The 24,984-nt window shown below is 40.1% G+C and overlaps 2 protein-coding genes and 1 long non-coding RNA gene across 3 annotated transcripts; 1 reads left to right on the top strand and 2 right to left on the bottom strand.

The window, feature by feature from the left end:
- Positions 1-61: 61 nt before the first annotated feature.
- On the bottom strand, positions 62-5,010 carry tal1 (T-cell acute lymphocytic leukemia 1). Its single transcript, XM_057326418.1, has 4 exons — positions 4,896-5,010; positions 2,715-3,324; positions 1,952-2,043; positions 62-592 (listed from the first exon to the last, which is right to left on the bottom strand). The coding sequence occupies exons 2-4, from the start codon at positions 3,215-3,217 to the stop codon at positions 168-170; spliced, it is 1,020 nt and encodes a 339-aa protein (XP_057182401.1). The 5' UTR covers positions 3,218-3,324; positions 4,896-5,010; the 3' UTR covers positions 62-167.
- LOC130549197 (uncharacterized) lies at positions 475-21,457 on the top strand. The gene is made up of 3 exons (XR_008962148.1): positions 475-629; positions 20,740-20,873; positions 20,955-21,457. It is a non-coding gene; the product is annotated as an uncharacterized LOC130549197 (long non-coding RNA).
- Positions 21,458-22,886: 1,429 nt separating this feature from the next.
- ier5 (immediate early response 5) lies at positions 22,887-24,587 on the bottom strand. The gene has a single exon (XM_057325796.1). It carries the CDS (start codon positions 24,200-24,202, stop codon positions 23,384-23,386), a length of 819 nt encoding a protein of 272 aa, XP_057181779.1. The 5' UTR covers positions 24,203-24,587; the 3' UTR covers positions 22,887-23,383.
- Positions 24,588-24,984: the final 397 nt, after the last annotated feature.

Here is a 24,984-nt window from a genome sequence, read left to right as displayed (position 1 = left end):
ATGACCAAGTGTGGACAAAAGGCAGCTCAACATTTTCCCCTGTACCAGTGTTTCACCACGGAGGGCACCAAGGAAGTATCGAGGCGCAAAGAGAAGGTCATACGTAAGAATATGCTTGCACACAACATAAACATATTTAGGTCCACAGAGCAGAGCATCCAACTCAGTCATCGCTGGGCGTTTCCTTCCAGGGCCTGACTGGAATGATGCAGTCCCCTCGCTGACGGTCTGGAGTCCACCGACGAGTCCTGGTCCTCGGTAAAGCTCTCCGGGCTGCCGTCCAGCAGGCTCCCGCAGCTGGAGTTGGGGCTCAGCATCTCCTGCAGGAGGTCGTCCCGCACCAGGGTGGAGTCGCGGCCGGCCCTGGCGGGCGCTTCGCCACCAACCATGTCTTCCTGGTCGTTGAGCAGCTTGGCGAGGAAGTTGATGTATTTCATGGCAAGGCGCAGGATCTCGTTCTTGCTCAGCTTCTTGTCGGGCGGATGGGTGGGGATGAGCTTGCGGAGCTCGGCGAAGGCGCCGTTCACGTTCTGCTGCCTCCAGCGCTCGCGGCTGTTCGTGAAGATCCGTCGCACGATTTTGGGCTGTGATCCTAAAGAGAAGAAGAAGAGGAAATCGTTTTAAGTGTGGTAATGGATTAGTCGGTAAAGCGTTGCGTAAAGGTTGTGGGTTCGATTCCCAGAGTTTGTTCCACAATATTTCTAACAAATCGTCCCCATTTAACCCTGCACGGCTGAGTGCTTTAACAGTGGTTTCCTTGTGAACACACCTGAGGTGTTCGCTCACTTCTCCCTGATAGATTAGCTCTTTATCTCCCCCTATTTAGTTAAGAATTAATTAACCTTTCTATTATCTTTGGCATTTTACATTCAATTATTCAGGGCCATTTCTCATCCCAGACAGCTCTGTTGGAACAGGGCTATCAATGCTTCACTTTGCCTGATGCACCAGTGACTTCTTATAATTACACTTATTTAAATGCCTAACGAAACCTCTCGAGTTTAAGGAATAATTTCAGACGTTTCTTAAACAAAAGGGAGAGCAACGTTTCACTTTTTGGCGGTGAACGTCTCATAAATGACGATTTGTGCGCAGAATTTATATTGTGTTGTGAAGTTGGCGTCTCCTCATTAGCATTTCGTATCTGCGCCTTAGAACTTCCAGGCAAAGACATTGTCCTATTTGCATTTTTATAGGCAACTTGCAGCTATCTCTGGTGTGCATACACTGTGATTTTTGGGTTGGTTCCTGTTGGCTAAGACGTACTGCTCTCTCACCCTCTCCTCTCTTTTATGCCTGTTTTCTCTCATGTGTCTTTTTTACTCAGCATCCCTTTTTTTGACGTTTTATGGAAATGCTTTTCTATTCAATCAAGTGTGATTTTGAAAATTCGAATACTTAATTCGAATACTATTTTATAATAGTAAAAGATAATAGTATATTAGTGAAAACATTGAATTGAATTATATACCAAAATGTTTAAAATGACTGGTTATAGCTCGCTCCAAGCAACGAAATGCACGAAAGATTGTTCTTTAATTACGTTGTTATATAATTATTCATTTATATCAAGCAAAATTACATTACAGTCAAATATTAAGTCTCAAAAATAAAAAACGTGTCCTTGTTGTCACTGCGTATTCCGTTTATTTTGATTCAACCTTTAATTGACGTGAATGATCTGTTCTTCTATGGAAAAATATATTTTCTTAATCAAAATCAAAATCAAACATCTCATTTTAGGAAGAGCATTACTGGAAACAGTGAATCTCTGGCCACTGTCTGAGTCACAATCTCATTTATACAAAACCTCAATCTGGCGAGGTACAGTATATGATGTTATTTCAGACAGAGAAAAAGAGAACGAAATGATGAAGGGAATTAGAAATAAGAGGTGAGAGAAAGGCACAGCCAAAGAGTGGCTACTTAGAAAGATCTCAAATGCTCCTACCATCGCTGATTTCAACCTCATAAGGCGCAGGTCTGCGTTTCACCCGACTGCTCGGATACATCCCATATTGTTCCGCTTCTCCAGCATAACCACTGAAATAAAACATGTAATTCGTTAAAAAACGATTGGGAAAAAAACAAGTAAAACGTTTCGAAATAGCAAATAAGTTTACGCGTTATGCGGTTTATAACTATTCCAAATGTTAGGATATATGTTGTCGTTAATGAATAAGAAACGAAATACGTACAGTAGAAATATATGATGAAAGATTGTAAATACAAAACACAAATTGAATAAAAAAAAAACAGTTAAGGTAAAAAGGTGCATCAAAAATGAATGATGTAATTATATATTTATTTTCATTTATTTAAAAAAATCCAAAATTGTCTTATACATTGTACAATTCTGCTATAAATTCCGAACTTTCGGAATAAGGTGAGAGTATTTAAAATGAGCCTGTATATGTAATTACAGCAGGCTATACTTATTTTTTTTATATATAAAATAAGTAACGCAAACAGTGTCAAAAAGACAAATATCAAGACATATGCAAAGATCGCCGTGCACAATATCCCAGTACGTTCCCATCGAGAAACGATTTCTTATTTATAACATTTAACTTGGGCTATTCTTTTGCCATTTCTATATATTCCCATCTCTAAAAAAAGTATTCAGTGCATAATTTAAGTATGCGTAATCTTTATTGAAATTGTATATAAATAAAAGACTTTAATACAAAACTAGAAATAAATAAAAATCTCACCTGTTAATAGTGGAGAGCGGTTGCGCCATGTTGCTGTAGAGCATCGCTCGGGCCGGGAGAGGGAAAGCGGGTGGACTCAACTGCACCATTCGAGTTTCGCTCAGCGGGTCCTTGGGTGGCAGCGGCAGAGGAATCGGTGGTCTGCACAGCTCCGTGGTTTGCACCTTATGGCTGCTGTCTGCCTTGAGCTCCCTGCCTTTTATATCACCAGTCCCTCCTCTCCTGGACAGCTCGATCACCGGCACTTCCTTTTTTAGCTCAATGGCGTGGTAAGCCGTTTCCTTGGCAACGCCATTAAGGATGAGAGCCCCATTGCATCTCTCCTCGGGGAGGTGATGCTCTCCTTTCTCCGGCGTCGTGCCTTCCTGTTTCCCGCATGCATCTCCCTCCTCCACGGGTGCCAAACCTGGGGAGGAAGTCGTGTTGGTGTCGCGTGGGGGAGAAGCACAGTCCTCCGCGCTCGGGCTGAGCGGAAATTTCTCGGATTTCAGTTTTTCCATCATCGTTTAGAGCGAATCCAAACAAGCAGTTTTCCAAGTATATAGTACAATCAAGTGAAAATGGTAAAACCCAAGAAATAAAGTCCTTTTCGATTGCCCTTAGAGGTCACCTGTAAAAGAAATCCAGCTTTTACGCACAATGATTTACATGGTTAGTGAAATGCACCAGTGTTATTACGTGCTTCCTTTCGGTCCTGTGCGCGCGCGTGACTGGAAACACTGACAGTACAGTTATGCAGCCCTATGTGTGTGATGTGTCTCTCTCTAATAACTACTGTATCCATGCAAAGTCATCATACAGGCCATATGCACATGACATTTGCATGGATTGCTGCATGCTTATACATTCTGAGCGTAATGCTCAGACATGTACATTTTGGAAGTTTACTGATAGGTACAATTAGATCAATACAAGACATGGTCATGTGTCACAATATAAAGAACGACGGAACATTAAACAGCCTTGCCATGTTACGTACAGACCATTTGAATTAAAATCAAAGAGTTTAAAACTCAAAACTTTTTTGTAAGTGGGCCTGTTTCTGTGTTTCTTTGGCCTGACCTTGGTCTATCATATCAACATTCAGCTCATGGTATCTGGAGATAAGCGCGTCATACGGTGTCTTAGTCGAGAACGAGTTTATCTTCTGCCAACATTGTTCTGCGTTTATAACAGAATATAATCTGAACCGCATAATTATTACAGGGCCATATTTAATAACACCTTTCCACATTAACATTAATTTATATGTTTACGTTGGCTTTTAAAACAACACGTTGGTATTATTATGAATTCTTAATATTATAATAACATTATTTGTGGTGTTGGTGTTGTCAAAATGGAAGCTTTATTTTCGTAAATACTTAGATATTATTATTGTTTGTCTGCTTGTTTATGTCAGTTGTTTAACTTGGACTATTGAAATATTATGCTCAATTCATGTTTATTAAGGAATTGCGTTTATAATGCGTTTATAATTGCACTTTGCTTATTTTTAATATTTTGAAAATGATATTGGTTGCTTGGATTTCTTTTAATGGCATTTCTTCGTTAAAAGAATAATGTGGTCACAGTCTCTGAGAAAACCCAATGGCATTCCTAATAATAGGCTACTCTTTTTGTTAGTTTTGTTCGTGTAAACACAACCTCAAATAAGCACGATTAATATGCAAAGTCTGGCAAAAATATTTGTAGTATTATTCAATAACAATCGACATATAACGGTTAACTAACGTTCAAAACAAATGTATGCTACATGAACATTTTTAGTAACTTACAATCACGTCAAAATATTAGATTTTATTTCGAATAATGACATATTGATGAGAATAATCCATTGCAGGAGTTACGGTGGCTATTATTTCAACCACCACATAAAACTCGTAAAACGGAAAAGAAGAAACGAACAGCCAACATCCTTTTTGTGGAAAATCGAATCGAAATGAATCGAATTCCCAACTTTAGATCAAACAGATCGTGTCTAAAACGGCCTTTAATTATAAAATAAATGCCAAATCGATACCTGCTTTGTGCGGGCTCAAGGGCCTAACTCCTGGACCAAAAACAACGAAACAAAAATTGTATAATTCATAACTGACCCTACATGAATCATCTTGCGTCGTTGTAAAACCAAATTATGATTAATAAATGAGCGCAGAAACGACTATTTTCGACTCTTACCGTCGTCGGGCTGCGGTGGATGTTAGTGTGTGCATGGAGCCATTTTGTGGAGGGTCATCCATGTCTGAGGTTTTAGATGCACTGAAGTGCTGCGTGGAACTGGAAGTGAGGTCTATATAATTCCACATCACGTCCAGCGCGCGCCTCTTAGTATGGGGAGCGGAACACGGGTGCAATGTGGCCAGGCGAGATAAGAGCGCAGTGGCGGCCACTTCGCGGTCGATAAGCCCCTAAACCCATTATTTATGAAATGATTCATTATTATTTTGCTTTTTATCGAGGGCAAACGCGAATAGAAAAATATAGACGTATATTGTGAATGGATATGCATAAAAAATAACTCGGCAGATTGAGGGGAAAGACGACGAAATGCGTCATGTTGGTAGCGTTGTTGAAGCGCCACAGGGCTAAATCAGAAATTAATTATGCGGCCAGAAGTAACAGGTTTAGTGATATTGGCTGGGGATGTACGCTTGAAAAGTACCATTAGTGACTGTTTGTTTTTACATATTTCAGCGTTTTGCGCAGAGGCGTGTATTAACTGGAAATGATGGACATTACCTTGACTTGACTGTGATTAGCAAGGGTTTTTCTAAGTATAGATTATAAAAGTAGACCACGACAAATTGCAAATTCTAGCTGATTTCTGGTCAATGCAATATTATTAATTGCTATTTTGATTAATAAGAGGGGATATTCTGCAAATGTATCTAGATTGCCTATTTATAAAGCTATTTTGTGTTTTTAGGTTGCACGTAAGGTTGTTAAATATTTTTTAAGACAAATAAATTTATTCTTGATGTTTAGGTGACCACATAGGCTAAATTACAGTCAATATTAGCATCGTTTTTCATTTTCTACATTAATAATCCAAGGTAATGTAATGCCTTTTTTCAATTACGATATTATATAAAAAACTAAAAGCCAGTTTATCATATTTACTGGGATATATGTTTTGGTGACTGCTTTTACTCAAGTCAGGTAGATTTAAGTTTTAGCTTAAATTATTATTATTGGAAAAACATAACATGCCCAAAATTGGAAGAACTGCATGGAGCTATATACATGATGCAGGCTTTAAAGAGTAAATTATCAACATTTTCCGTCCCAAATGCTAAAAGTATGTTAAAATTTATGTCAAGACATTTCTGTAATAATAAGAAATATAATACATTTTTTCCGTTTATTTACTAACAGTTCTGTCAATTAGTTTTTCTGATGTAAAAAAATCTTTGAATCTATTGAAGATGGTGATGAAGATAATAATAAGCACATTAGTTCAAAATCATCATCATCCTCTTTGTCGTCAATACAGCAGATAACAGTAGGCCTAATTGTCAACAGTCGAGGATGGTCTCAGGTAGACACCGCTCACCGCTAATATATCTCCACGAATGAATGTCTGAAATATACACGCAGAATAAATACTGTATGTGGGAAATCAGCAGCACCATCTGAGAGCCTTTGATCTCGAGCCTTTGTTAGTTCATTGCCACGGATTTTGAGCGATTTCGGAAGGATGCCTTGCGAGACTCGGCAGAATTTGGTGTAAACCTCAAAGGACCACCTTGCGCAGCGCGATAAGACCGTATCAGTGAGCTGACGACCCAGGGTTCATCCATCAGACAGGGATGAGAGCCGCTGGCTGTACTACTGCTGTTTTGGCAGACAGTAAAACCACGACAGGTACTATGACACCTCACTTATACCCCTCTACCCCATCCTTGCTGGTAAAAAACAATAGAAATTCTAATGGTTTACATTATAAATACCATGACACATCAGCTGTTCATAACCAATTTAAAATTCCTCTGTCTGGTGTGTTTTGGGCCTTATTCCATTAGGATTTAATGGTGTTTTGTTGGTTGGCATCCGCTAGGTAACATCCCAACATTGTACCGGAGACCATTATAGGTTCTATTAAAACCGATTATAACCATTAAATCCATTAGAAGTTCTGATAACAGCTCAAAGTGTTAATGATCATTTCCCGCTCCAGAACATTGACGCAGACTTCAGCAAACAAACATGACTGTCTTATTGCGCACGTGAGGTAAAAACTTTCTAAACTTTTTTGCCCAAATGTGATTCGGGTCTATCCCATTTCTACTGTCTTTCCTATAAACAGGAAAAGGCTGGGTCCATTTCACACGTGTTTTTTCTAGATCTGTGATGTGTTAAAAGCGATGAAGGCTTTACTACCTCTCACGAGTCTCGGTGCCCAAACCCCCCCCTGATGTCACGACCAACTTCCTGCGCGCGAGTGTGAGTTATGGGTGCATGGTCGTAACTGCTGTTATAATGTCTTTATATTTTTATTTTGTTGTAACGAACATATGTATAAACTTTTGGCCAGTTATTTTATATATATATATATATATATATATATATATAGGCTATATATAGGCTATATATATATATTTATTTATTTATAGGACTATTAGCTTATTTTTACTTACGTACTTACTAGAAAACAGTGAAAGATGTCCTCCCAAATAAGTGTGTAAATGTAGGTGCCGAAATACCTACATTTACACACTTATTAATACTGTAAAATCATAATATGGGACCTCTTGCAGAAGTTTTCACAATTTGACCTGTTTTTTATTCATTTATTCATACATGATTCATTCATTCATCTGATGTCACTGCTGGGTAAAAGCAAGTTATGTATATTTATTGATCATAGGATACGGTATAAATGGAGTAGTAGGCCTAACTGTTATAGGCTACCTATTGTGTTTTAGTATTTTACATCTTATTGTAAATCAATTTTGATGACGTAATCACTGTTGTGATCAAATTGGAATTAAGAAAAAGTGAAAGTTTGAGAAAAAAAACGATTTTATTTCAGAAAGTGGAGGGACAATTCTATGGAAACAGCACTGCAGTTGAATGGGTGGTTTCGTTTTGGTAGAATCAGGAATTCCTATTTTTGGAGGCAGAAATGAGTCCCATCAGGTTTTGTCAATGTTGCACCGCCCCCTAGAGGTTATAGAGAGAATTATATATTGCACTCGTCAAAGCCTATAGGCCTTTTATAGGATTTCATAACGAAATATTAAAACACATGTGCAAACAAATAATCAGATTTTGAGGTCTCTTACCCCCTCATGATCTCTCCTAGATGATACCTAGAAGTAGGCTCTCTTGTTTTTGCCAAGTGGTTGATATCCTTAGGATAACATCATGTTGACCCTGGGACAACATTTAAATCAACCAATCAGATTTCAGAAATAAATTTACAGTTTATTTTATGTTTAATCTTCCAACCAGGATTAGGTGCTTGTAGACCATTGTTTTTCACTTATCATTTCCCTCTGATTTAAGGGGTAAGTTATGGTTAGGGTTGGGGTTTGGTGTGGGTTTAGGTTTTATTTATAAAAATGTTGTCCTTAGGTCAACAAAATATGTTGTCCTGAGGACATCAACCACTTGGCCAAAAACTTGTTTTTCTTTCAGAACCAAACCAAACACTGGTCCCCATTGACTTCCACTGTATGGACACAAAACCACTGTGACATTAATCAAAATATCTTATTTTGTATTCCACAGAAGAAAGAGTCGTATACAGGTTTTGAAAAAAAAAATCAATTTTTATTTTGGGATGAAAAAAAAAACATTTTAACATTATAGAAAGAGTACAGTATTGTTTTGTCATTTAAAATCTAACATCCTTGAAAAGTGTGCTTGTGCTTTAATGTTCTTTTTTTTTAAATAGCACACACTTGGTTTAGTGCAATATCCTGCATATACTTTACATGTGTGTTTAGTTTCCATTTATGTTTTCCAGTGCTATTGTTGTCCATTACTTACTGTGTTTTCACAAATATCACTTGGTAAAAGTCCTGAAATAGTTAATTCATACTGTTTTAATAACGCAAACTTTCCCAGATATGGCTATATACAGTTAATACGAGTGTTAGAAAGAAATAATTGTAGTACCAATATAACCAATCGTTTACTAATCAGCGAGACCCTGTATTAATTCGTAGCTTCTGCAAATAGAGGTTCTTCGTAATGGCCGCTGGGGGGAGCCAAAGACGAACAGACAAATCAATCGCCATCAAACATTGCAATAATACAATGACCAAATTTGGTATATTGCTATATATAATGACAAAATACCTTTATTATCGTTTGCAAGAGCAGAAGTGTCATATAAGGTCATTTATTGTTTGATTTCAGACAATTTTCCTAAAAGTAGTTTTACTTTACCTTAAATATAACGTTCAGCTTAATGTTTTATTGTGCCTCCCTCACTGTTTTTAGTCAAATTAAATCAATCGTACACATATTTGACGTACATAACTGTAGGTGCCTCTAATGTCCACTAGATGGAGCCATTCGGTAAGATTTTCCCTTTTGTTTTTTTTCACCGCGTTATTGGTCTGTATAAGGTATTCAGTCCGTATAAGGTCATGCAGTTTGCCTTCAGAAGAGAGAGCTCTTTGGAAAGTTGTTTTCAACAGAGAAGACATTCTTTATACTCAAACCAGGTCACGTCTCACGTCACGTCACCCCTCCCTTTCTGGCACATTTGTCTTCCGCAACCCACGTGTAAGATTATGAAGAAACTAGTTTTATAGAATATTATAGACCTGCATACAAGCTATATATTTTGTGTGGGGTGTTTTTCTTTTTTTTGAAGTTTTAATACTTTCACACAGACACAAAACAGATTTCAGTTGTCAGTGTATCCAAAAAAGATGATCTTGGTCTAGGGTGCAACTGTCTGTTTGTTCTTGCATGGCAAAACTAACCTTAGCGAAAGATCAGTTATATAATAAATACTTAATTTCCAGTACTTCCAACAGTGTTCCTTTGTATCTCTGAAGGTTTGTGCGCCAAGGGGCGGATGCTATATTGCTCGGTACGCAGTGTTGTCATAATTCATTGCATCTGTGTGTAGACTTTGATGTGGATACTGTAAACTGTGGTACATTAAACCTCAGCTGAGCTGGTGACACAGTATTGGTTGCAGCGTAGAGAGAGAAGAGATTAGGTCATGTATAAACAGACATGAATGGGGTTAGTGTGCTGTCCCAGCTAACAGGGAACGTTCTCATAACTTTGGCTAACGTTCTCTCAACGTTATAAAAACGTTGCAGTAACGTTATCGCAACGTTTTATTATTTTTGGGCCTTACGTGGCAAGGATGTGTTCGTATCTGATTCATGGCACAATTTTTAGGTCTATTTTACAAAAATGTACTATGGCAGTATTATGGTGATGCTGAATGAGTGCCACCCTGTGAAGCTGCGATTGCACACATCCAGAATTGGTACAATGTACAAAAAAGTACAAAATAAAAATAGGGTGTCCAAAGCAGAGTTGGAGCTTTGTGTCAAGAATGTGAAATGCATGAAATCGCAATTACGTTGTTTTTTCATTGCAAGTGTAAAAATCCTTCACTTACATTTATCATACCAAACATACTCCACATTCCACATATTGTGGGTCATGATGGAGTATTATTGGGGGTGTAAAGAAGGAAAAATAATGAAGAGCTCACAAGCGTGAGCGCGTCACGGCTACAGATGTGTGCTACTGTATCTCTCTCTCTCTTATCTCTGCAGGTTGAGAGAGTGATTCATCCATCAGCTCAGCGGGAGGCTCGGTCTGCGTTTCTCGGCTCTATAAATACCCAGCCCACGCTAAATTTGATGCAGAGGGGGCGCTGCAGTCTACCCGGGCAACAAATGTGTGCGCTTGTGGGTTTTTCACCTTTCCACGTCAAGCTCTGAATCACCAGTCACCGGGTTCTTTTATTTAATCTTTTTTTATCACCGCACATCCTGGTGCATTTTCTCGGCGCGCGGAATCGCGTCTATGTACAAGGTTGGCCGGCTGCACGGGGGGCTGATGTGTCACATTGCTTTACATTCAGAAATGATCTGCCTTATTAACACGCTAGCAGCCCCTGATTATTTTTTGGCTGGAGGCGGGACGGAATCACACGCGTTCGTGTTTCTCAGGTGTTGAACCTTGACCTCCGGGGGGTCCTTGGGCTCCTGGTCTTGGCAAAATTAAGGGACTGTCTGGCAGGGGGGTGTCTGTCTGGGGCGAGATGGATTTGAAGTAATGTGGTTTTGACCGGCATGTCCTTAGCCTGGAGGGGATGGTTTTTGGACGCACGCATACACATTTCGGGGTGACATATCTTTTACATGGCAGACATGCTAATGCAGATCATGTTTGATATCGTGCCGGTCATTACCAAGAGGAACAAAAGCACAGGGGGCTTTTGTGATCGCACATACATTTTCTTACCTTTTGTGACATCACTGGCAATTCCTTAAAAATAGTTTTTGAATCATTACATTAGAAAAGCACACACTTACTTTTATAATTTGATCTAATTTTAATTCACTCATTTATTGTTACATCAAAGGTTAAGTAGCACTGACAATGTTTTGTTTTATGTTCATTTAGCTTAATTAGTAAAGCATGGAGTGAACAACCTCAAGGTCAGGGGTTCGAATCCCAGGGTAGACACCCTGATAAAATAAATACCCGGAACACTCTGTTACTTTAGATAGAAGCATCTACCAGGTGCATTGTCATTTCCAAATTTCCCATTTCTGATTCCTGACATTTGAGCTCCACCAGAGGTGTGTCTGTGTTTAGTCTGTGAGCTCTCATATTCTTCCAAAGCGTTCTGGGCAGGACTAGGTGTGAAGAGATTAAATTTCGTTTGTGTTTCATCCTCGTCGCAAATGAGACTGGCTTTAAACAATAAGGCAGCTTGCTGGCAGGAGGTTGGCCCCGTTTCCCCCCGGGGTGTACGTGGGGGTTGGGAAAAGCTGTTGAAAGTATAAAACCGAGGAGGAGGTGGGGCAGGGGCCATGCTGTTTGTGTATTGTGTCGTGACGGAGGAGGTGTGTGACATAAAGGGGGAGAAAAGAGGGGCTTACGTGGGGAGTGGGGGTTGTTGAAGAACCTCCGACAGGAATGTGTTTACCTCACGCGCATCCACGCACCCCCTGCCCCCACCCTGAACGCCTTTCCCAGAATGGGGGTCCTGATTCGGGGGAGGTGTTGTGAGAACCCCTTTGTGTTTGGGTTTGACTCCTTGAGGGGGTTTCACAGCAAATAGTTAAAGTTTGGTTGCCTCTAAACAAGCTATCTGAGACTTTCAACCATCACACTGATGTAATCCGAGGGCATCCGGCTGTGGCTAATTGACGTAAATTTCACACGTTTCTGATTTGCTTCTCTGCAGAGTCTTCGTTCTTTTCTCCCGGGATGAATCTATCAGCTCATTTCTGTAGTTTTCCCTCAGAGATGTCAAGCAGTCGGTGGGGTAATGTCTGGCGTACCTCAAGGCTCGCTACTAACCCTCTGTGTAATTGAAATAATAACGCACACTGCCTGGAGCACTCGGAGCAATTACACTGTTTGGGTTGCTAATGCCACTTTCCCTTCGCACGACTACAAACTAAATAACGCGTCAGCCTGCCTTGCTACCCTTGTTTGTTGTTTTTACGCAGCCTGACGACTGTATTCCCTTCCACCCCCTGGGAACATGTAGTGTTCTTGTCAACTAAACATCTTCAAATGACCGCAGAGATATGATGACCTCACTCCAGAGAAAGCTTGCTTCTTCAAATAACATTACCAACTGTAATGCAATGTTGGGAAGACTTGATACTTTAAAACTGGTTTTAGACTACTGGTAATCTAAAGCTGTTATACTAAACTCAAGCTTTCCAACCACAAGTTGTATTTTTCTGGCACAGAACAATACAGATAGGGTGACTTTGAGATTATGTTATCAAATTAGCAAGACAAATTTAGATTTAATACATTTGATAAAAATAAAATAAACTATTATAATTTATAGAAATATTAATATTAATTAAATATATTTTTGTTTTGATTAAAAATGTAATAATAATTTATATATTTTTAAATAGTTTAATTATTACTTGATCATTTAAATAATAAATAATATAATTTATATTGATGAAAACCTTTTGATACTGCAATGCGTCTGAACATGTTTTGCTAACATTATTCGCGAACCTAGAAGTTTCCTAAGTCTTGGAAATGTTTGTTGTAATTAATGTGACACTATTAATTTAAACAGATTGACATTTATTAAAAATAATCATTTATATTGATGAACAGCCTCTGATACTGCCATGCCTCCGAACATGTTTTGCTAACGTTATTAGTGAACCTACACATTTCCTAAGTCTTTGAAAAATTTGTTGTATTTAATGCGACTATCAATTCAAACAGATTTAAATTTAATACAACTGATATACTGTATATATAAAAGCCTCCAATACTAATACATCTGAACATGTTTTGCTAACGTTATTAGCTGACCTACTAATTTCTTAGGTTTTCGAAAAGTTTGTTCTAATTAAGGTGACACTATCAAATTAAACATTAACATACAACCTATAAAACAAAAAATAATTTATTTTGATCAACATTCTCTAATAGCCTACTGCAATTCATCTGAAGGTGTTTTGATAACATTATTAGCGTACCTACACGTGTCTTAAGTCTTTGCAAAGTTGTAATCGAAATGATCTAAACATATGCTTTATCAAATATCACATCATCACATCTCTAAATGAAAAAATAAAAGTCACTTCAACACATGCTGAGTTGTGGGAAAATATGGGCGGCGCCCAGGGAACAGGTCACACCGCACATGACCGTAAAATGAGCTCACCTCGGACGATTGTTTACTTTTGTGTTGTTGTGTGCTCTGTGCCTGTTAGACTGGTTTTGAGCGTGATGTGTCGTGCACGCCTTTTGTCTTGGGCTTTGATAGCCTCCACATCATTATGTCAACAAATCTGTACTTTCCCTTTCAAGGAGCCGCAAGGTTTTTGTGGGAATGTCGATTGTTTAGGCGTTAGATTACAGATGTAACCCGTGTATGTTTACTGATAGTTGGTAGTGGGAGGGGAAACTATTATGCAGTCTGTGTTTATAGTGAGTTGAGCTTGTGTCTGTTACAGATCCATTGGTTATAAAGGTGTGTAATTCGCTGATACCAATTGCTGTTATGCCCACGGCTAGAAACCAAGGCGACATGGTAGTGACGCACAGCAGTGACAAAAACATCCTTGCTCTAACATCCAATTGCTGTTTTTTTCTCTCTCGCAGCTCTGTTTACCAAAATAGCAACTGCCGAACAGGGCCAACAGCTCCACGCACACAGATAGATATGAATGAAGCAAAATAAACACTCTCAGCTGTTCATCTCACCGGGCAGCGGGAGGCTCAGGGAGGTTTCGTGTCACTCCTCTCCAAACGTTGCCCCATTTCTCTTCTGCTTATGTAATTTCAAGGGTAATAATGTAGGACAGAGTGTCCTGGCTGCTCTGGACTTAGGCACAAACAGACAGGAGGGGTGAAGGGGACAGAGAAAACATACTGCTGTTTTTTAAGATGCCTTGTTTTAGTGAAGATTGAAGGCAGAAACGTATGTACAGTACACTACGGCAATCCCAGAATGCATTGCACTAAGCTCGAATTATAGATATAATGTCTGTCTTTCTGTATATCTCTATACCTGTATATCTCTCTGCCTGTCTGTCTCTCTGTCTGTCTATCCGTGTATCTGTCTGTCTGTCTTTCTGTCTGTGTCTATCTATCCGTCTATCTTTCTGTATATCTCTCAACCTGTCTGTCTGTGTGTCTGTCTGTCTGTCTTTCTATCTCTATCTGTCTGTGTGTCTTTTTGTCTGTTTGTCTGTCTCTCTATCTATCTTTCTGTATATCTCTCTCTATCTATCTGTCTTTCTGTCTCAATCTGTCTGTCTGTCTGTCTGTCTGTCTGTCTGCCTGCCTGCCTGCCTGCCTGCCTGCCTGCCTGCCTTCATTCCGGTGGATAAATGTATGGGGCCGGCAATGAGAAAAAAAAGAGCTGTGTGTGTGTGCGCGTGCGTGTGTGTTTGTTTGTATGATGAATGGCCAACAGTGTTCACAGGAAGTGCATGATTACACACAGACGTGATGGTAGAAGCACTAGTACAAAGACACAGCAATGAGAGCAGTGTGAAGCTACCTTTATTCTATGTCTGGGAGCGGGTTCAGTGAGTCGGCATGTTTCCAATGTGAAGGCAATTCTATAATATTAAATAGATATTGGTTGCCTTTTTCAAATTTTACAAATGTATTTACACCTAGCTATTTATTTTCGTCTGTCTGTCTGTCTGGCACACACACAGTATGCTACTGTTTTAGTTACACAAATTAAAACTGACACCCAAGCACCCAAGGATGTTTGTAATGCGTACAGTAGCACCACCCCTCCTCCACCCCGCAGACGCCAACAAAAACAACGTTTCCAACACCCTTTCGCACATGCGCGCGGAATGCGTCCACAAACAAACAAGGGAATACGCACGCGGGCCAGAGTCGCAGCTGATGTCAAACAAGGCCAGCGAGCCCTCCCCCCAATAACAGCCCCCACTGCAGATTCACTAAAGTCATGCTGGGACAGCATCTGCCACCGCCAATACCTCCACCCCCCCACCCATTCCTTCCAAATATCTCCTCCTGCTCTGATATCCCCCCTTTGTTTCCTCTCTTCACAGTTCACACACACGCACACACAAAAGGTACTGTATCTGCCCTTTTATCGCCCAATTTGTCCTCTATACACACACTGTCAGTCCTTTTTGAAAACATCTTATTAGTCATATTAGTACTTGAAAACTGAACCAATAAAAAACATTTATTACAATAGTAAAGTCTAGGATGGACATAGCGAGGAATTTGTCTCTTTTTCTGTTTTAGTTTCACTAGACATGGGAGTTAGGAATCGAGAGCATTCGATTGGACGAAAATCTGTGTAGTGCAAGATGAGTCATCAATATTTTTAATCCATTTTCCCCAAATGACGGAGAGTGTAAATCTTCTCAAAGTTCATTTTTGCCACTTTTATGAAGACATTAATGTATATCCAGTTTGTATCCAACATGGGCTAAACGTTATAAAAAAGCAGTCTGTAAACTCATCGACCTCTTTCTTACAACTGTACTCTTGTTCTCGGACCGATCTCTATTTTTAATACACACTTCCTAGTTGCCACAGTGGGTGGCCCAGAATATCCTAATTGTGATCAACCCTCATCCGAACTCTTTCTGGAATACCCAGACGCTGTGTCTTGCCTGTGAAATCCTCTAGTACTTAGGCATCTGTTGACTTGGCACATAGCTAGAAATCGCAGCGTGTGCGTTGCCGTAATCTGTCGGTCTCCAGTGGGTCACTGGAGCAGTTGACTAATCAACGGGATGACGTCGGAGCGCGGTGATCCGCCGGACTGCCAGGGCCTGTTGGAAACACATTTAATAAGGGTTAAAGTCAAATTTGGCGTCCTGTGTCGGCACAGCAGCGTCATTTACACACGTGTTCACACACTCGTTCATGATGCACACGTATAGAAATGGACGTTATCTCCTCGACAGTTTGGATGGGACAGTTGAAAGGGTGGTGCTCGCTGCTGTCAGGTGTTGAGGGAGATAAGAACATCTCGGTTTATGACGGGAGAGGGAGAGAAGATAAAGCTTACTGTATTAGATGAATATTTGACACAAAGTTGAATACTGTAGCACTGTGGTGGTTACTTTATCTTATCTTATTGGACAGGTAATGTGGAAGTGTTTGGTTTTTAAAGGGATAGTTCACTCAAAAATAAAAATTCTGTTATCACTTACTCAACCATTGACTTGCATTGGTTTTGTGTCTATACTATAGAATATCTTCTTTGTGTTCTGCAGAAGAAAGAAAGTCATACAGATTTGAAATGACAAAGAGGGTGAGTAAATGAGACAGAATTTTCATTTTTGGGTGAACTGTCCCTTTAAGAGAAAAACACTGTAGAATCCACAGCACATACAGGTTGTCCTTAAAAAACACATTGGCACTGTTAAGCTACAAGCAAATACAGTAACAAAGTTAGACTGACATTTTGGAGTTACTTCTTTAGCAGACCAGAGAGAGAGAGAGAGAGAGATAAAGGTGTTCTTTCATATCCACTGGTTCCATATGGCATTAGTCTTATAGGTGGAGCTTCTCAGTGCCTTGACTTTCCTGTATCACTTTTCCTGTATTGTTGGTAAGAGCTGTGGCACAATGTTTCCTTTGTGTTTTTTTACAAAGACCACTGGATAGCTTGCGTTTAAAGAAGTTAATAAATCCCCCAAATCCGTTTGTTTAAACTCCACCTAAAAATGACAACTTTTTTCAAATTTGTACGATTTTTTATTCAAAACAGTCAGACAGGAAGCTTGTTTTTATTTTCCACATCATATCAACGTACTGTTACTGTAAAACTATGTGTCGTGTGTAACTGAGCTCACTCGTGTTTATTGTTGTGGCAGCTGCTGATGGTTACTAAGCCACTTTCACTCTACGGCACGAAGCTTGTTTTGTCTCCCTGGAAACATCGCCACACAAAAACACTCACGCTTGCGTCAAAAACCAGAAAACTGGTGATCTTGACCTTGGTTTTTGGACCCGTTTGGACCTAGATGACTCCTCTCTGGCATTCCATTGAAGGCAATGTTCCCATGGAGGAATGTTTATGATATTCATTACTTTCAAGGGGAAGAAATATCTAGGGCTGTGCACCGTTGAAAAACAGGTAGTTTGCCGCGTCATGTGTGTTAATCTGTGGTGTTTAGTGGACTTTTGTGGATGGTTGAGTCATGGTGAGCAAACAAAAACTCCTCCAAACTGAGTGAAACTTTCCCCCAGCCTCAAAAGTGAACTTTGACTTCCACACTGCGGTTTACTTCCTTGAAACCGTCCGTGTGTTGGACGCAGGTACTTTTGGGCATGTAAAATTTGATATACTTCCTCTTTTTTGAGAAGTGCTTTTAAAGCAATGGAGATTTTGGATGTCCAAACTGGCACAATATACGTAAAGGGATTGTTCACCTAAAAATTTAAATTCGTTCGTCATTTATTCACCCTAAAGTCATTTGTAAACCTGTTTGACTTTCTTTCTTCTGCACAACACAAAAGAAGATATTTTGAAGAACGTTGGTAGCCAAACAACATTGGACCCCATTGACTTCCATTGTAAGGACACCAAACCACTAAGACATTTCTCAAAATATCTTTTGTAGTTCTCACATTAATCAATAGCATAGCTCCTGTATGAACATATGACCCTCCTGCAACAACAAAACAACACAAGAAAGGTACACCAGCCTTGCTTTCTCACAGCGACCATCTGTCTGCCCTAATTGCCCCAAGCTTCCTTTGCTCTCGACATGCCCCGGCTTGTAGCGTTTAAGACACTTAAACATTCAACAATCACATAAGAATCTTATGAGGCATGTTTCGGACAGAAATGCTGAATAATCAGAAATAAATTTGCAGCCATGTTATATTTCATTTCTTTTTACGTTCAGTGCATTAAAGTGAAAGTTCACGCAAAAATGAAAATTTTTGTCCGCAGAACACAGAAGAAGATATTTTGAAGAAAGTTGGTAGCCGAAAAGCGCTGGCACGCATTCACTTCTATTGTATGGACACAAAACCAATGCCAACGGGTGCCGGTTAACAACTTTCTTCAAAATATCTTCTTTTGCGTCCTGCCAAAGGAAAGAAAGTTAAACAGGTTTGAAATGACAAGATGAGTAAATAATGACGAAATGTTTATTTTAGGGTGAACTATCACTTTTAAGTATTCAAACCCATTACTTTTGTGCTTACACAATGCTCTACCAATTGACCCACAGGAACACTTCATCATTTTGTAGAGCAAGTCTATAAATCTTTCGGCCATCGGCGGCTATGTCTTAACCATAGTCAAACGTGACTCCACGCTTAATAGGAAACACACGTCAACGTAACATTCCCGTGTCACTTTCTGTAGTGCCCGCGTGTATTTTGTATTCTCCGAGAGCATTGGCCGTCCCACCCGCCTCTCCAAACCACAACTGCACCCCACCTCTTCCTTCGCCATCCCAGGCTGCTCCTGTTACAGGAAGCCCGGCCCTGTCACTGATTCCATGCTGGCATTTTTCCCAGGATACCCCTCCCCCGATCCCCTTTTCTCTTTGACCCCCCCATCCTCTTCCACCCTCCCCCCGGCCAGACCCCTCCGCTCCTGTTCCCTGCCAGTTTCCCAAGATAAACAAAGACTTCAGTTTGTCTGGGGTCAAGCGGGATGAATGGCGGGGCCACGGCGAGGGCCCTTTTCTCTCTGTTCCCTTAAAAGAGCGCTGCCGATTCGCCTTTGTGATTCTGCCGTGGGGGGAGGGCCGCCAAGTCATTGCAAAGAAGTTGCAACCTTCGAACTGCTTCGCCGTTACACATCTCAGTTCCCCGTTTACTTTTATTGCCTGGTACGGCCGTAGTTTCCTTGTTTGCTTTACGAGCTTTCGTGAACATCATGCTAAATGTTGTCGTTCACAGATCAGATATGTCTATAAACAAATAAGCGGCTTGCGTCAGTAATCGCGGATGTCAGATGGTTTGTTTTGCGTTTCGGTAATGCGCTCGCGCAAAGCTGATTTAAACGGACAGTAGCCAGGTTTACATTACAGATTTGCTAAAAATTTAAGCGATGTTTTCTTAATGTCTATTAAAACAATATCGCGGAATGACTGCGTTTCCATTAAATGATGTTATATGCGATTAAAGTGTATTTTGATTCTTCTCGCGATAAGTCATTCTGGCCGTACTTCTTCTTTGTACGTTTTATGGCAGGTTGCAAACCAATTTTAGTGCATAGTGCCACCTACTGTGATGAAAGAGTGAAGAGAAATGTCTATATTTCCTTATATATTTTCATATTACCTTACTGTTCCTAATAAATCTCCTTATGCACTCACTCGTTATCCTGCATTTGGGCCATCTTATAAGATCTTACTTGATGTGAATTCCTTACATCCTATCTTTCCAAATGTTCTGCCAAAACATACCGCGAATGGTCATGTGACTTTTTTATACGCCACGTGACTTGTAAATACTACAAAAAGTGTTTCCATTGCAGTTTTGCAAAATATGCCTTTATTGTATTGCCTGAAAAAACACCTCATACGAGCGTGAGAACTTTTTTGCGATACATGTGAGTTTTTGCGAAATGAACGTGTTAACATTGGGCATATTTTCAATGCCCTATTTCAATTTGCGCATTTTGAAGGGTAATGGAAACCTGGCTAGTGACTCCTTTAAGCCATGGCTTGAATACGCGAGAGTTCGCAAGTACTCAATTTGCAAACTTGTGTGTTCAAGATTCTTAAACATTGAGTGTACGCTTTCTTTATGAATCCTATGACGACTTTTGGTGTTTACCCTAAATACTAGGCGGGCGAGTAAACCTATACTGTTCAAAGCCTTAGCAGAGGTTCCATACGTTGTGGAGATTAACTAGATCATTGACGAATCATAGGTCACATTTGATGTGTCAGCCATATCCGTCTTGTTAAAGGAGAGAGAAAGATTTCGTGACTTTCTGTTTGTGGAGAACAAAAGGACTGCCATGGTAGGTCTTGTCTCTACTTGTATCCAGACTGGTGTTTTGTTCAGGCATCTCTCCGCCCGCTCTTTGGTAAAGGGGTTGGACTGACCACGTTACACGAAGACACCGCACGGCTCTTAAAACCCAATAAATCACGTAGAGAACTAAAACATTGACCTCTTATTTGTATCTCACATGCTGTTGACTTTAAGGTCATCATTGTTTTCGATTGCTCCTACCTGTGGTTAGAGTTTGAACCAACCCCTATGGACTTATTTGGGAGTTGTATCTATAGTGCGGAAACCATATAGGGCCCCCAGAAATGTTCGTCTACCGCAGGAAACGTTTTCACAACTTTGCTATTCCCCCCACCTCCCACCCCCTTCCTTCCAGGACACAGGAATGCAGAGAGAGGCCAGTCAGGAGAGGACAGCTGTATGTGTTTAACTGCGTCCAAGCCACAATCGCAGTATAGCGGTTACATCACATGCAGATTTGTCATGCATTATATAAAAAAACATGTTCAGGTATTTCAGCATGCTTTCAGACAATGCTAATGTTTTAAAACACAATGCTGATGATGATATTCCCTCTCTGTCTGTTTTTAGGAACTGTAAATTTGATCAAGTCCCAATGTGGAATCAAGGCCGCGTCATCTGTATCCTCCACGGCTCTGATGCGGTCAGCTGACCAGCCAAAGCCGGGATTTCAGTGACCCACATTTCTCATACGAGTGCGGTGAGAGAGCAGCTTTAGTTATGCCTTCTGGTGTTCCTCGGGGGGAATGAGTCTATCAATAGCTGTCCATGTTTGTGCGAAAGAATGTGGCCGGGCCGGCTACGGAGATGGTCCTGCTGAAGCTATCTTCAGCTTTGGGATAAAAATTACTTTTATTTACGTATATACTGAGTGAATGTGTTGTTGATTCCTTAAGAAGCTATTAAGAAGGTTGATCTACCTGATTTGACCCTTACTTTCTCACAGTTTCTGATAAATGACATTTCTCTGACATATTTCAGAGCTGGAAAAATGAAGAGACCATTTGAAATTTTCATTTCAAATCAGCATTTCTAGATGTATTGTGGCCATTCCAGTTCAGTGTTTGTTGAATTTCCACAAAATCTAACCTCAGGAGTGACATAAAGTCATCCAGCAGCAATCTGAAAGACTGACAGCATGACAAGACACATAAAAACTGTGATAAAATCTAGGTTATCACATAAAAAAATAACAGATTTTTGAACTTTTCCTAAAAACATGTACAAATATTACTGTTGTATTGCTTAAAAGTAAACATGAACTTGTTTTCTTTGCAGTATTTGAGGTCTGAAAAAATACAGAGCATCTTTTCAGTTTTTTACCTTTGCAAATAAATGCAAAAAGAAACAATATTTTTATATAACATTTGGGAGAAATATTGTTAGTATTTTACAGAATGAAACGCAAATTAACATTTGACCTAAAACATACCTATAAATAGTAAATTCTGAAAAACTTAAAATGGTCTTTGAAATTTCCCCCCCAGCTGTATATACTATTTGATTTTAAGATTTTACAAATTAGATTCCTTGATTTTTCACGTTTTCGCTGATGTAACAACCTAATGTGTGAGCTTTATTAGGTCATGTTAATACTTTCATTGACGATTTCCACATTTTTAAGCTGTCTGTCATAACATTTTCAATGCATTTCACAACCACACAAAACGAAACCTTCTGGTGGCTAAGATCACGATTTTCATTACTCTGCACTATGAATTGCTCAACTATTAAAAAATAATGAATACTCTGTGCATGAGAAAGGTTCGGAAGTCAATGTCTGTATTATGACTGGCTTCACTTGTAAGAAAAGTCATGTCATGCTGAATGTCCGGGAGCAGAGAAAAGCTCTGAGAGGGGAGACTGCACTGTAACTAAACCCTGCATGCCATGCATGCTTCAGGGACACAATAGCTCTCTTTACAGCATGCAGTAAAAATGGCCATAAAGCGTTTCAGCAACAGCTGATCGACCTGAGAATTCTTGTTCTTATCGAACTTGTTGATCACTTTCGACTGGCTGAATAGTTACTTAATAGTTGTGTGGAAGAATTCTGAGCTGTTTGAAAGGTGTGTTGTGAATATTAGTTACAGTCGTCTTTATATGATAAAGGAACTTGCATGACCTCTCCAGTCATTCATGATGAGTATGATTACGTACAATGAAACTACTAGCGTATTATCCACAACTTGTCCAATAAATTCATGATTACTGGATGGTTTTATGTTTTTTTTTAAGATATCACACCCAGGTCGTGCTAGGTAAATAAAAAAATAGGTACACATGTATACATTTAAGCTGACTGAATCAACTTTGCTACATTAAATGCACCAAATTGTATGGGTTATCAGGCCTTTAAGAGATATGTCCTTCAAATTTTAACAGCATTACCACTTTTACACAAGGACGACATAATTTGGGTTAAGGTGAATGATGTCGTGCGTATTTAGACCTTTCTTTAGAGACAAACTTTTTCCACTCGTGAACACAAAAGGAGAGATAGAACCGGTGTAATTTCACAATGTTTTAATACGTGAGCACCACGTAAATTGTCATGATGGTAAATACCAAAATACATAGATTCAACGCAACATGGGCAACAATATGTACACACACTCAATATTACAAAATGTACAGGTCTTTATAAAACAAAGACGTTAAAACTGTGGCATACGTCTCAAAGTTTGCTGTGAATCGAGTCCATAACACGTTTGCGTTTGTTGCAATACCACCATTCCATTGCATGGTTTATTAAACCGAGTCTTGAATGAGAGTTTAACACTTAAATTCCTATGCGGTGATGTCAGAAGCTGTAATCCCATTATGTAGCACCAGTATTCATGCCCAGACATCTTCACAAGCCAAACTGAGCTTGTAGTACCACTGAAGTGTGCTGGGCTGGCCGGGAAGTCCCACGCCTCACCACGTGTTACAAATGCATCGAGGGCAACCCGGATGAGAACCTACAGTACAGTTCGCCACACGTGGCTTTTTTACAGTCAGAAAGCCACTATTGCTGTACTCCACGGGTTTAAGTTTTTAAGCATTTGGTCGCAACAGATTTGTCCCGACCCAGAGTCACTATCCTGCGCCTCAGCCTCGGGTTTAGCGCCATCTTTGCTGAGAAGTCCTGAAAAACTGGAGCCAAAGATCGTTATGAGGTTAGACACGTTGCCCGTGTCCATTTCCTCGCTTTCCTCGTCGTCGCTCGCGTTTGAGGAAGTAACGTTAACTTTGGTCCGTTTCTGAGGCGCGTCGTCGCGCTCCGACTCTTCCGCGCCTCTTTTCCTGGTTGTACAAACGTGCGTTTTTTGCGGTTGGCGTGATTCCCCGAGCGTCGCGTTCGTACTGTCCGTGGGACTCTCCTGGTTTTGCTTGATAGCATCAGGCACCGATGATTCTGATGAAACTCTATCAGCCAGGTCCGAGGATGAATTTTGGCTTTGCTCTTCTGGAGTGGGAGTACAGTGCTCTGCGTCTGGTTTAACCTCCTCGTCGTCGGCTTTCTCAACCGTCTCGTTTATCGGAGGCTGGTCGTTTTGTCTGGTTTCCTCCGTCTGGTTACATTCCTCCGTGGCGGGCGGGAATTTCTCCCGCTCGGAATCAATAAGGTCCCATTCCTTTCCCTCGCGCTCGCTCTGCGCGTTCAGACACGCGCCGCTGTAGAAGTCGCTCAGATAAACCTGGCGCGCGCTGCGGAGGACCAGCGAAACCAGGAGGTTTTTGTGCAGTTTGATGCCGCCTCGCTGAACGCGAGAGTTGTAGATTTTCCCCAAGGAAATACTCATAATCCGATGGGCTTCCACTTTGAATTCCATGGCTGGTGTCGATCCAGTAAAGATCGCTTTTTGGGAGTAACGTACAAAGTTCACCCGGCGTTTCGGTCCGATCTGGGTTGATTTCTTCTCAGGATTCTTCCAGAAATGTTACTGTAAAATGGCCAAGAGTGCGACGACACATTCGTCAATAACGTCCGAGCTCTAAATCAATTAATCTGTAGACGAGTCATGTAGATAAAATTCGTCCTGTACTTTGATGTTGTGGTTTTAAAAATTAGAGACGTTCGATAAATACGAATTCCTCATTATCCTTACAAGAATTAAAAATCGGCGTTATTGGGTGAGAGTACGAGATTTTACAACCTTACACATACCCTTCTGCACCCGACAATAGTCTAGGGAGGAATGAGACCGTTTCTATTTTTAACTTGAATTTATAGTTCAGCGTCAGCGACTACACTAGCCAATCACATCGCTCGTTGATTTCTGCAACCGTTGTGAATCACACCCCGCCAAACCCGTGAGGACCAATCAGCAAGCGTCATGGCGATGAGTCATATTTAAATACTAACGTGGGAGAATTGTTTAAAGGGAAAGAATTGTTTATAAGCTAAAATGGAAAATATTTTAAAGATCCATGCCCCGTGTTGGATGATTTATAACATAAACAATCTATATTTAAAGCGCAGTTTTAGTTTGAAAACGGATTTGTGTACAATTTACATAGAAAATAAACTCAAACAAGTTAAATGTCGTTTAACAAGTCTATGGTGTTATTTCATATTTTATATTTCTAAATACTACATGTTTAAATCATGTAT

Source organism: Triplophysa rosa, linkage group LG25 (assembly GCF_024868665.1).
Source record: "Triplophysa rosa linkage group LG25, Trosa_1v2, whole genome shotgun sequence".
NCBI classification, from domain to species: domain Eukaryota; kingdom Metazoa; phylum Chordata; class Actinopteri; order Cypriniformes; family Nemacheilidae; genus Triplophysa; species Triplophysa rosa.
The sequence above is the reverse complement of the archived record's forward strand: the minus strand, read 5'-3'. Positions and strand labels throughout refer to the sequence as shown.

Excerpts from the sequence above, each read along its gene's own strand:
- tal1 (XM_057326418.1), bottom strand. The coding sequence starts at position 3,217 with ATGATGGAAAAACTGAAATCCGAGAAATTTCCGCTCAGCCCGAGCGCG. Across the intron at positions 2,044-2,714 it reads CCGCTCTCCACTATTAACAG|TGGTTATGCTGGAGAAGCGG; the intron begins GTGAGATTTTTA and ends GTTTTATTTCAG. Across the intron at positions 593-1,951 it reads TGAGGTTGAAATCAGCGATG|GATCACAGCCCAAAATCGTG; the intron begins GTAGGAGCATTT and ends TCTTCTCTTTAG.
- ier5 (XM_057325796.1), bottom strand. The coding sequence starts at position 24,202 with ATGGAATTCAAAGTGGAAGCCCATCGGATTATGAGTATTTCCTTGGGG.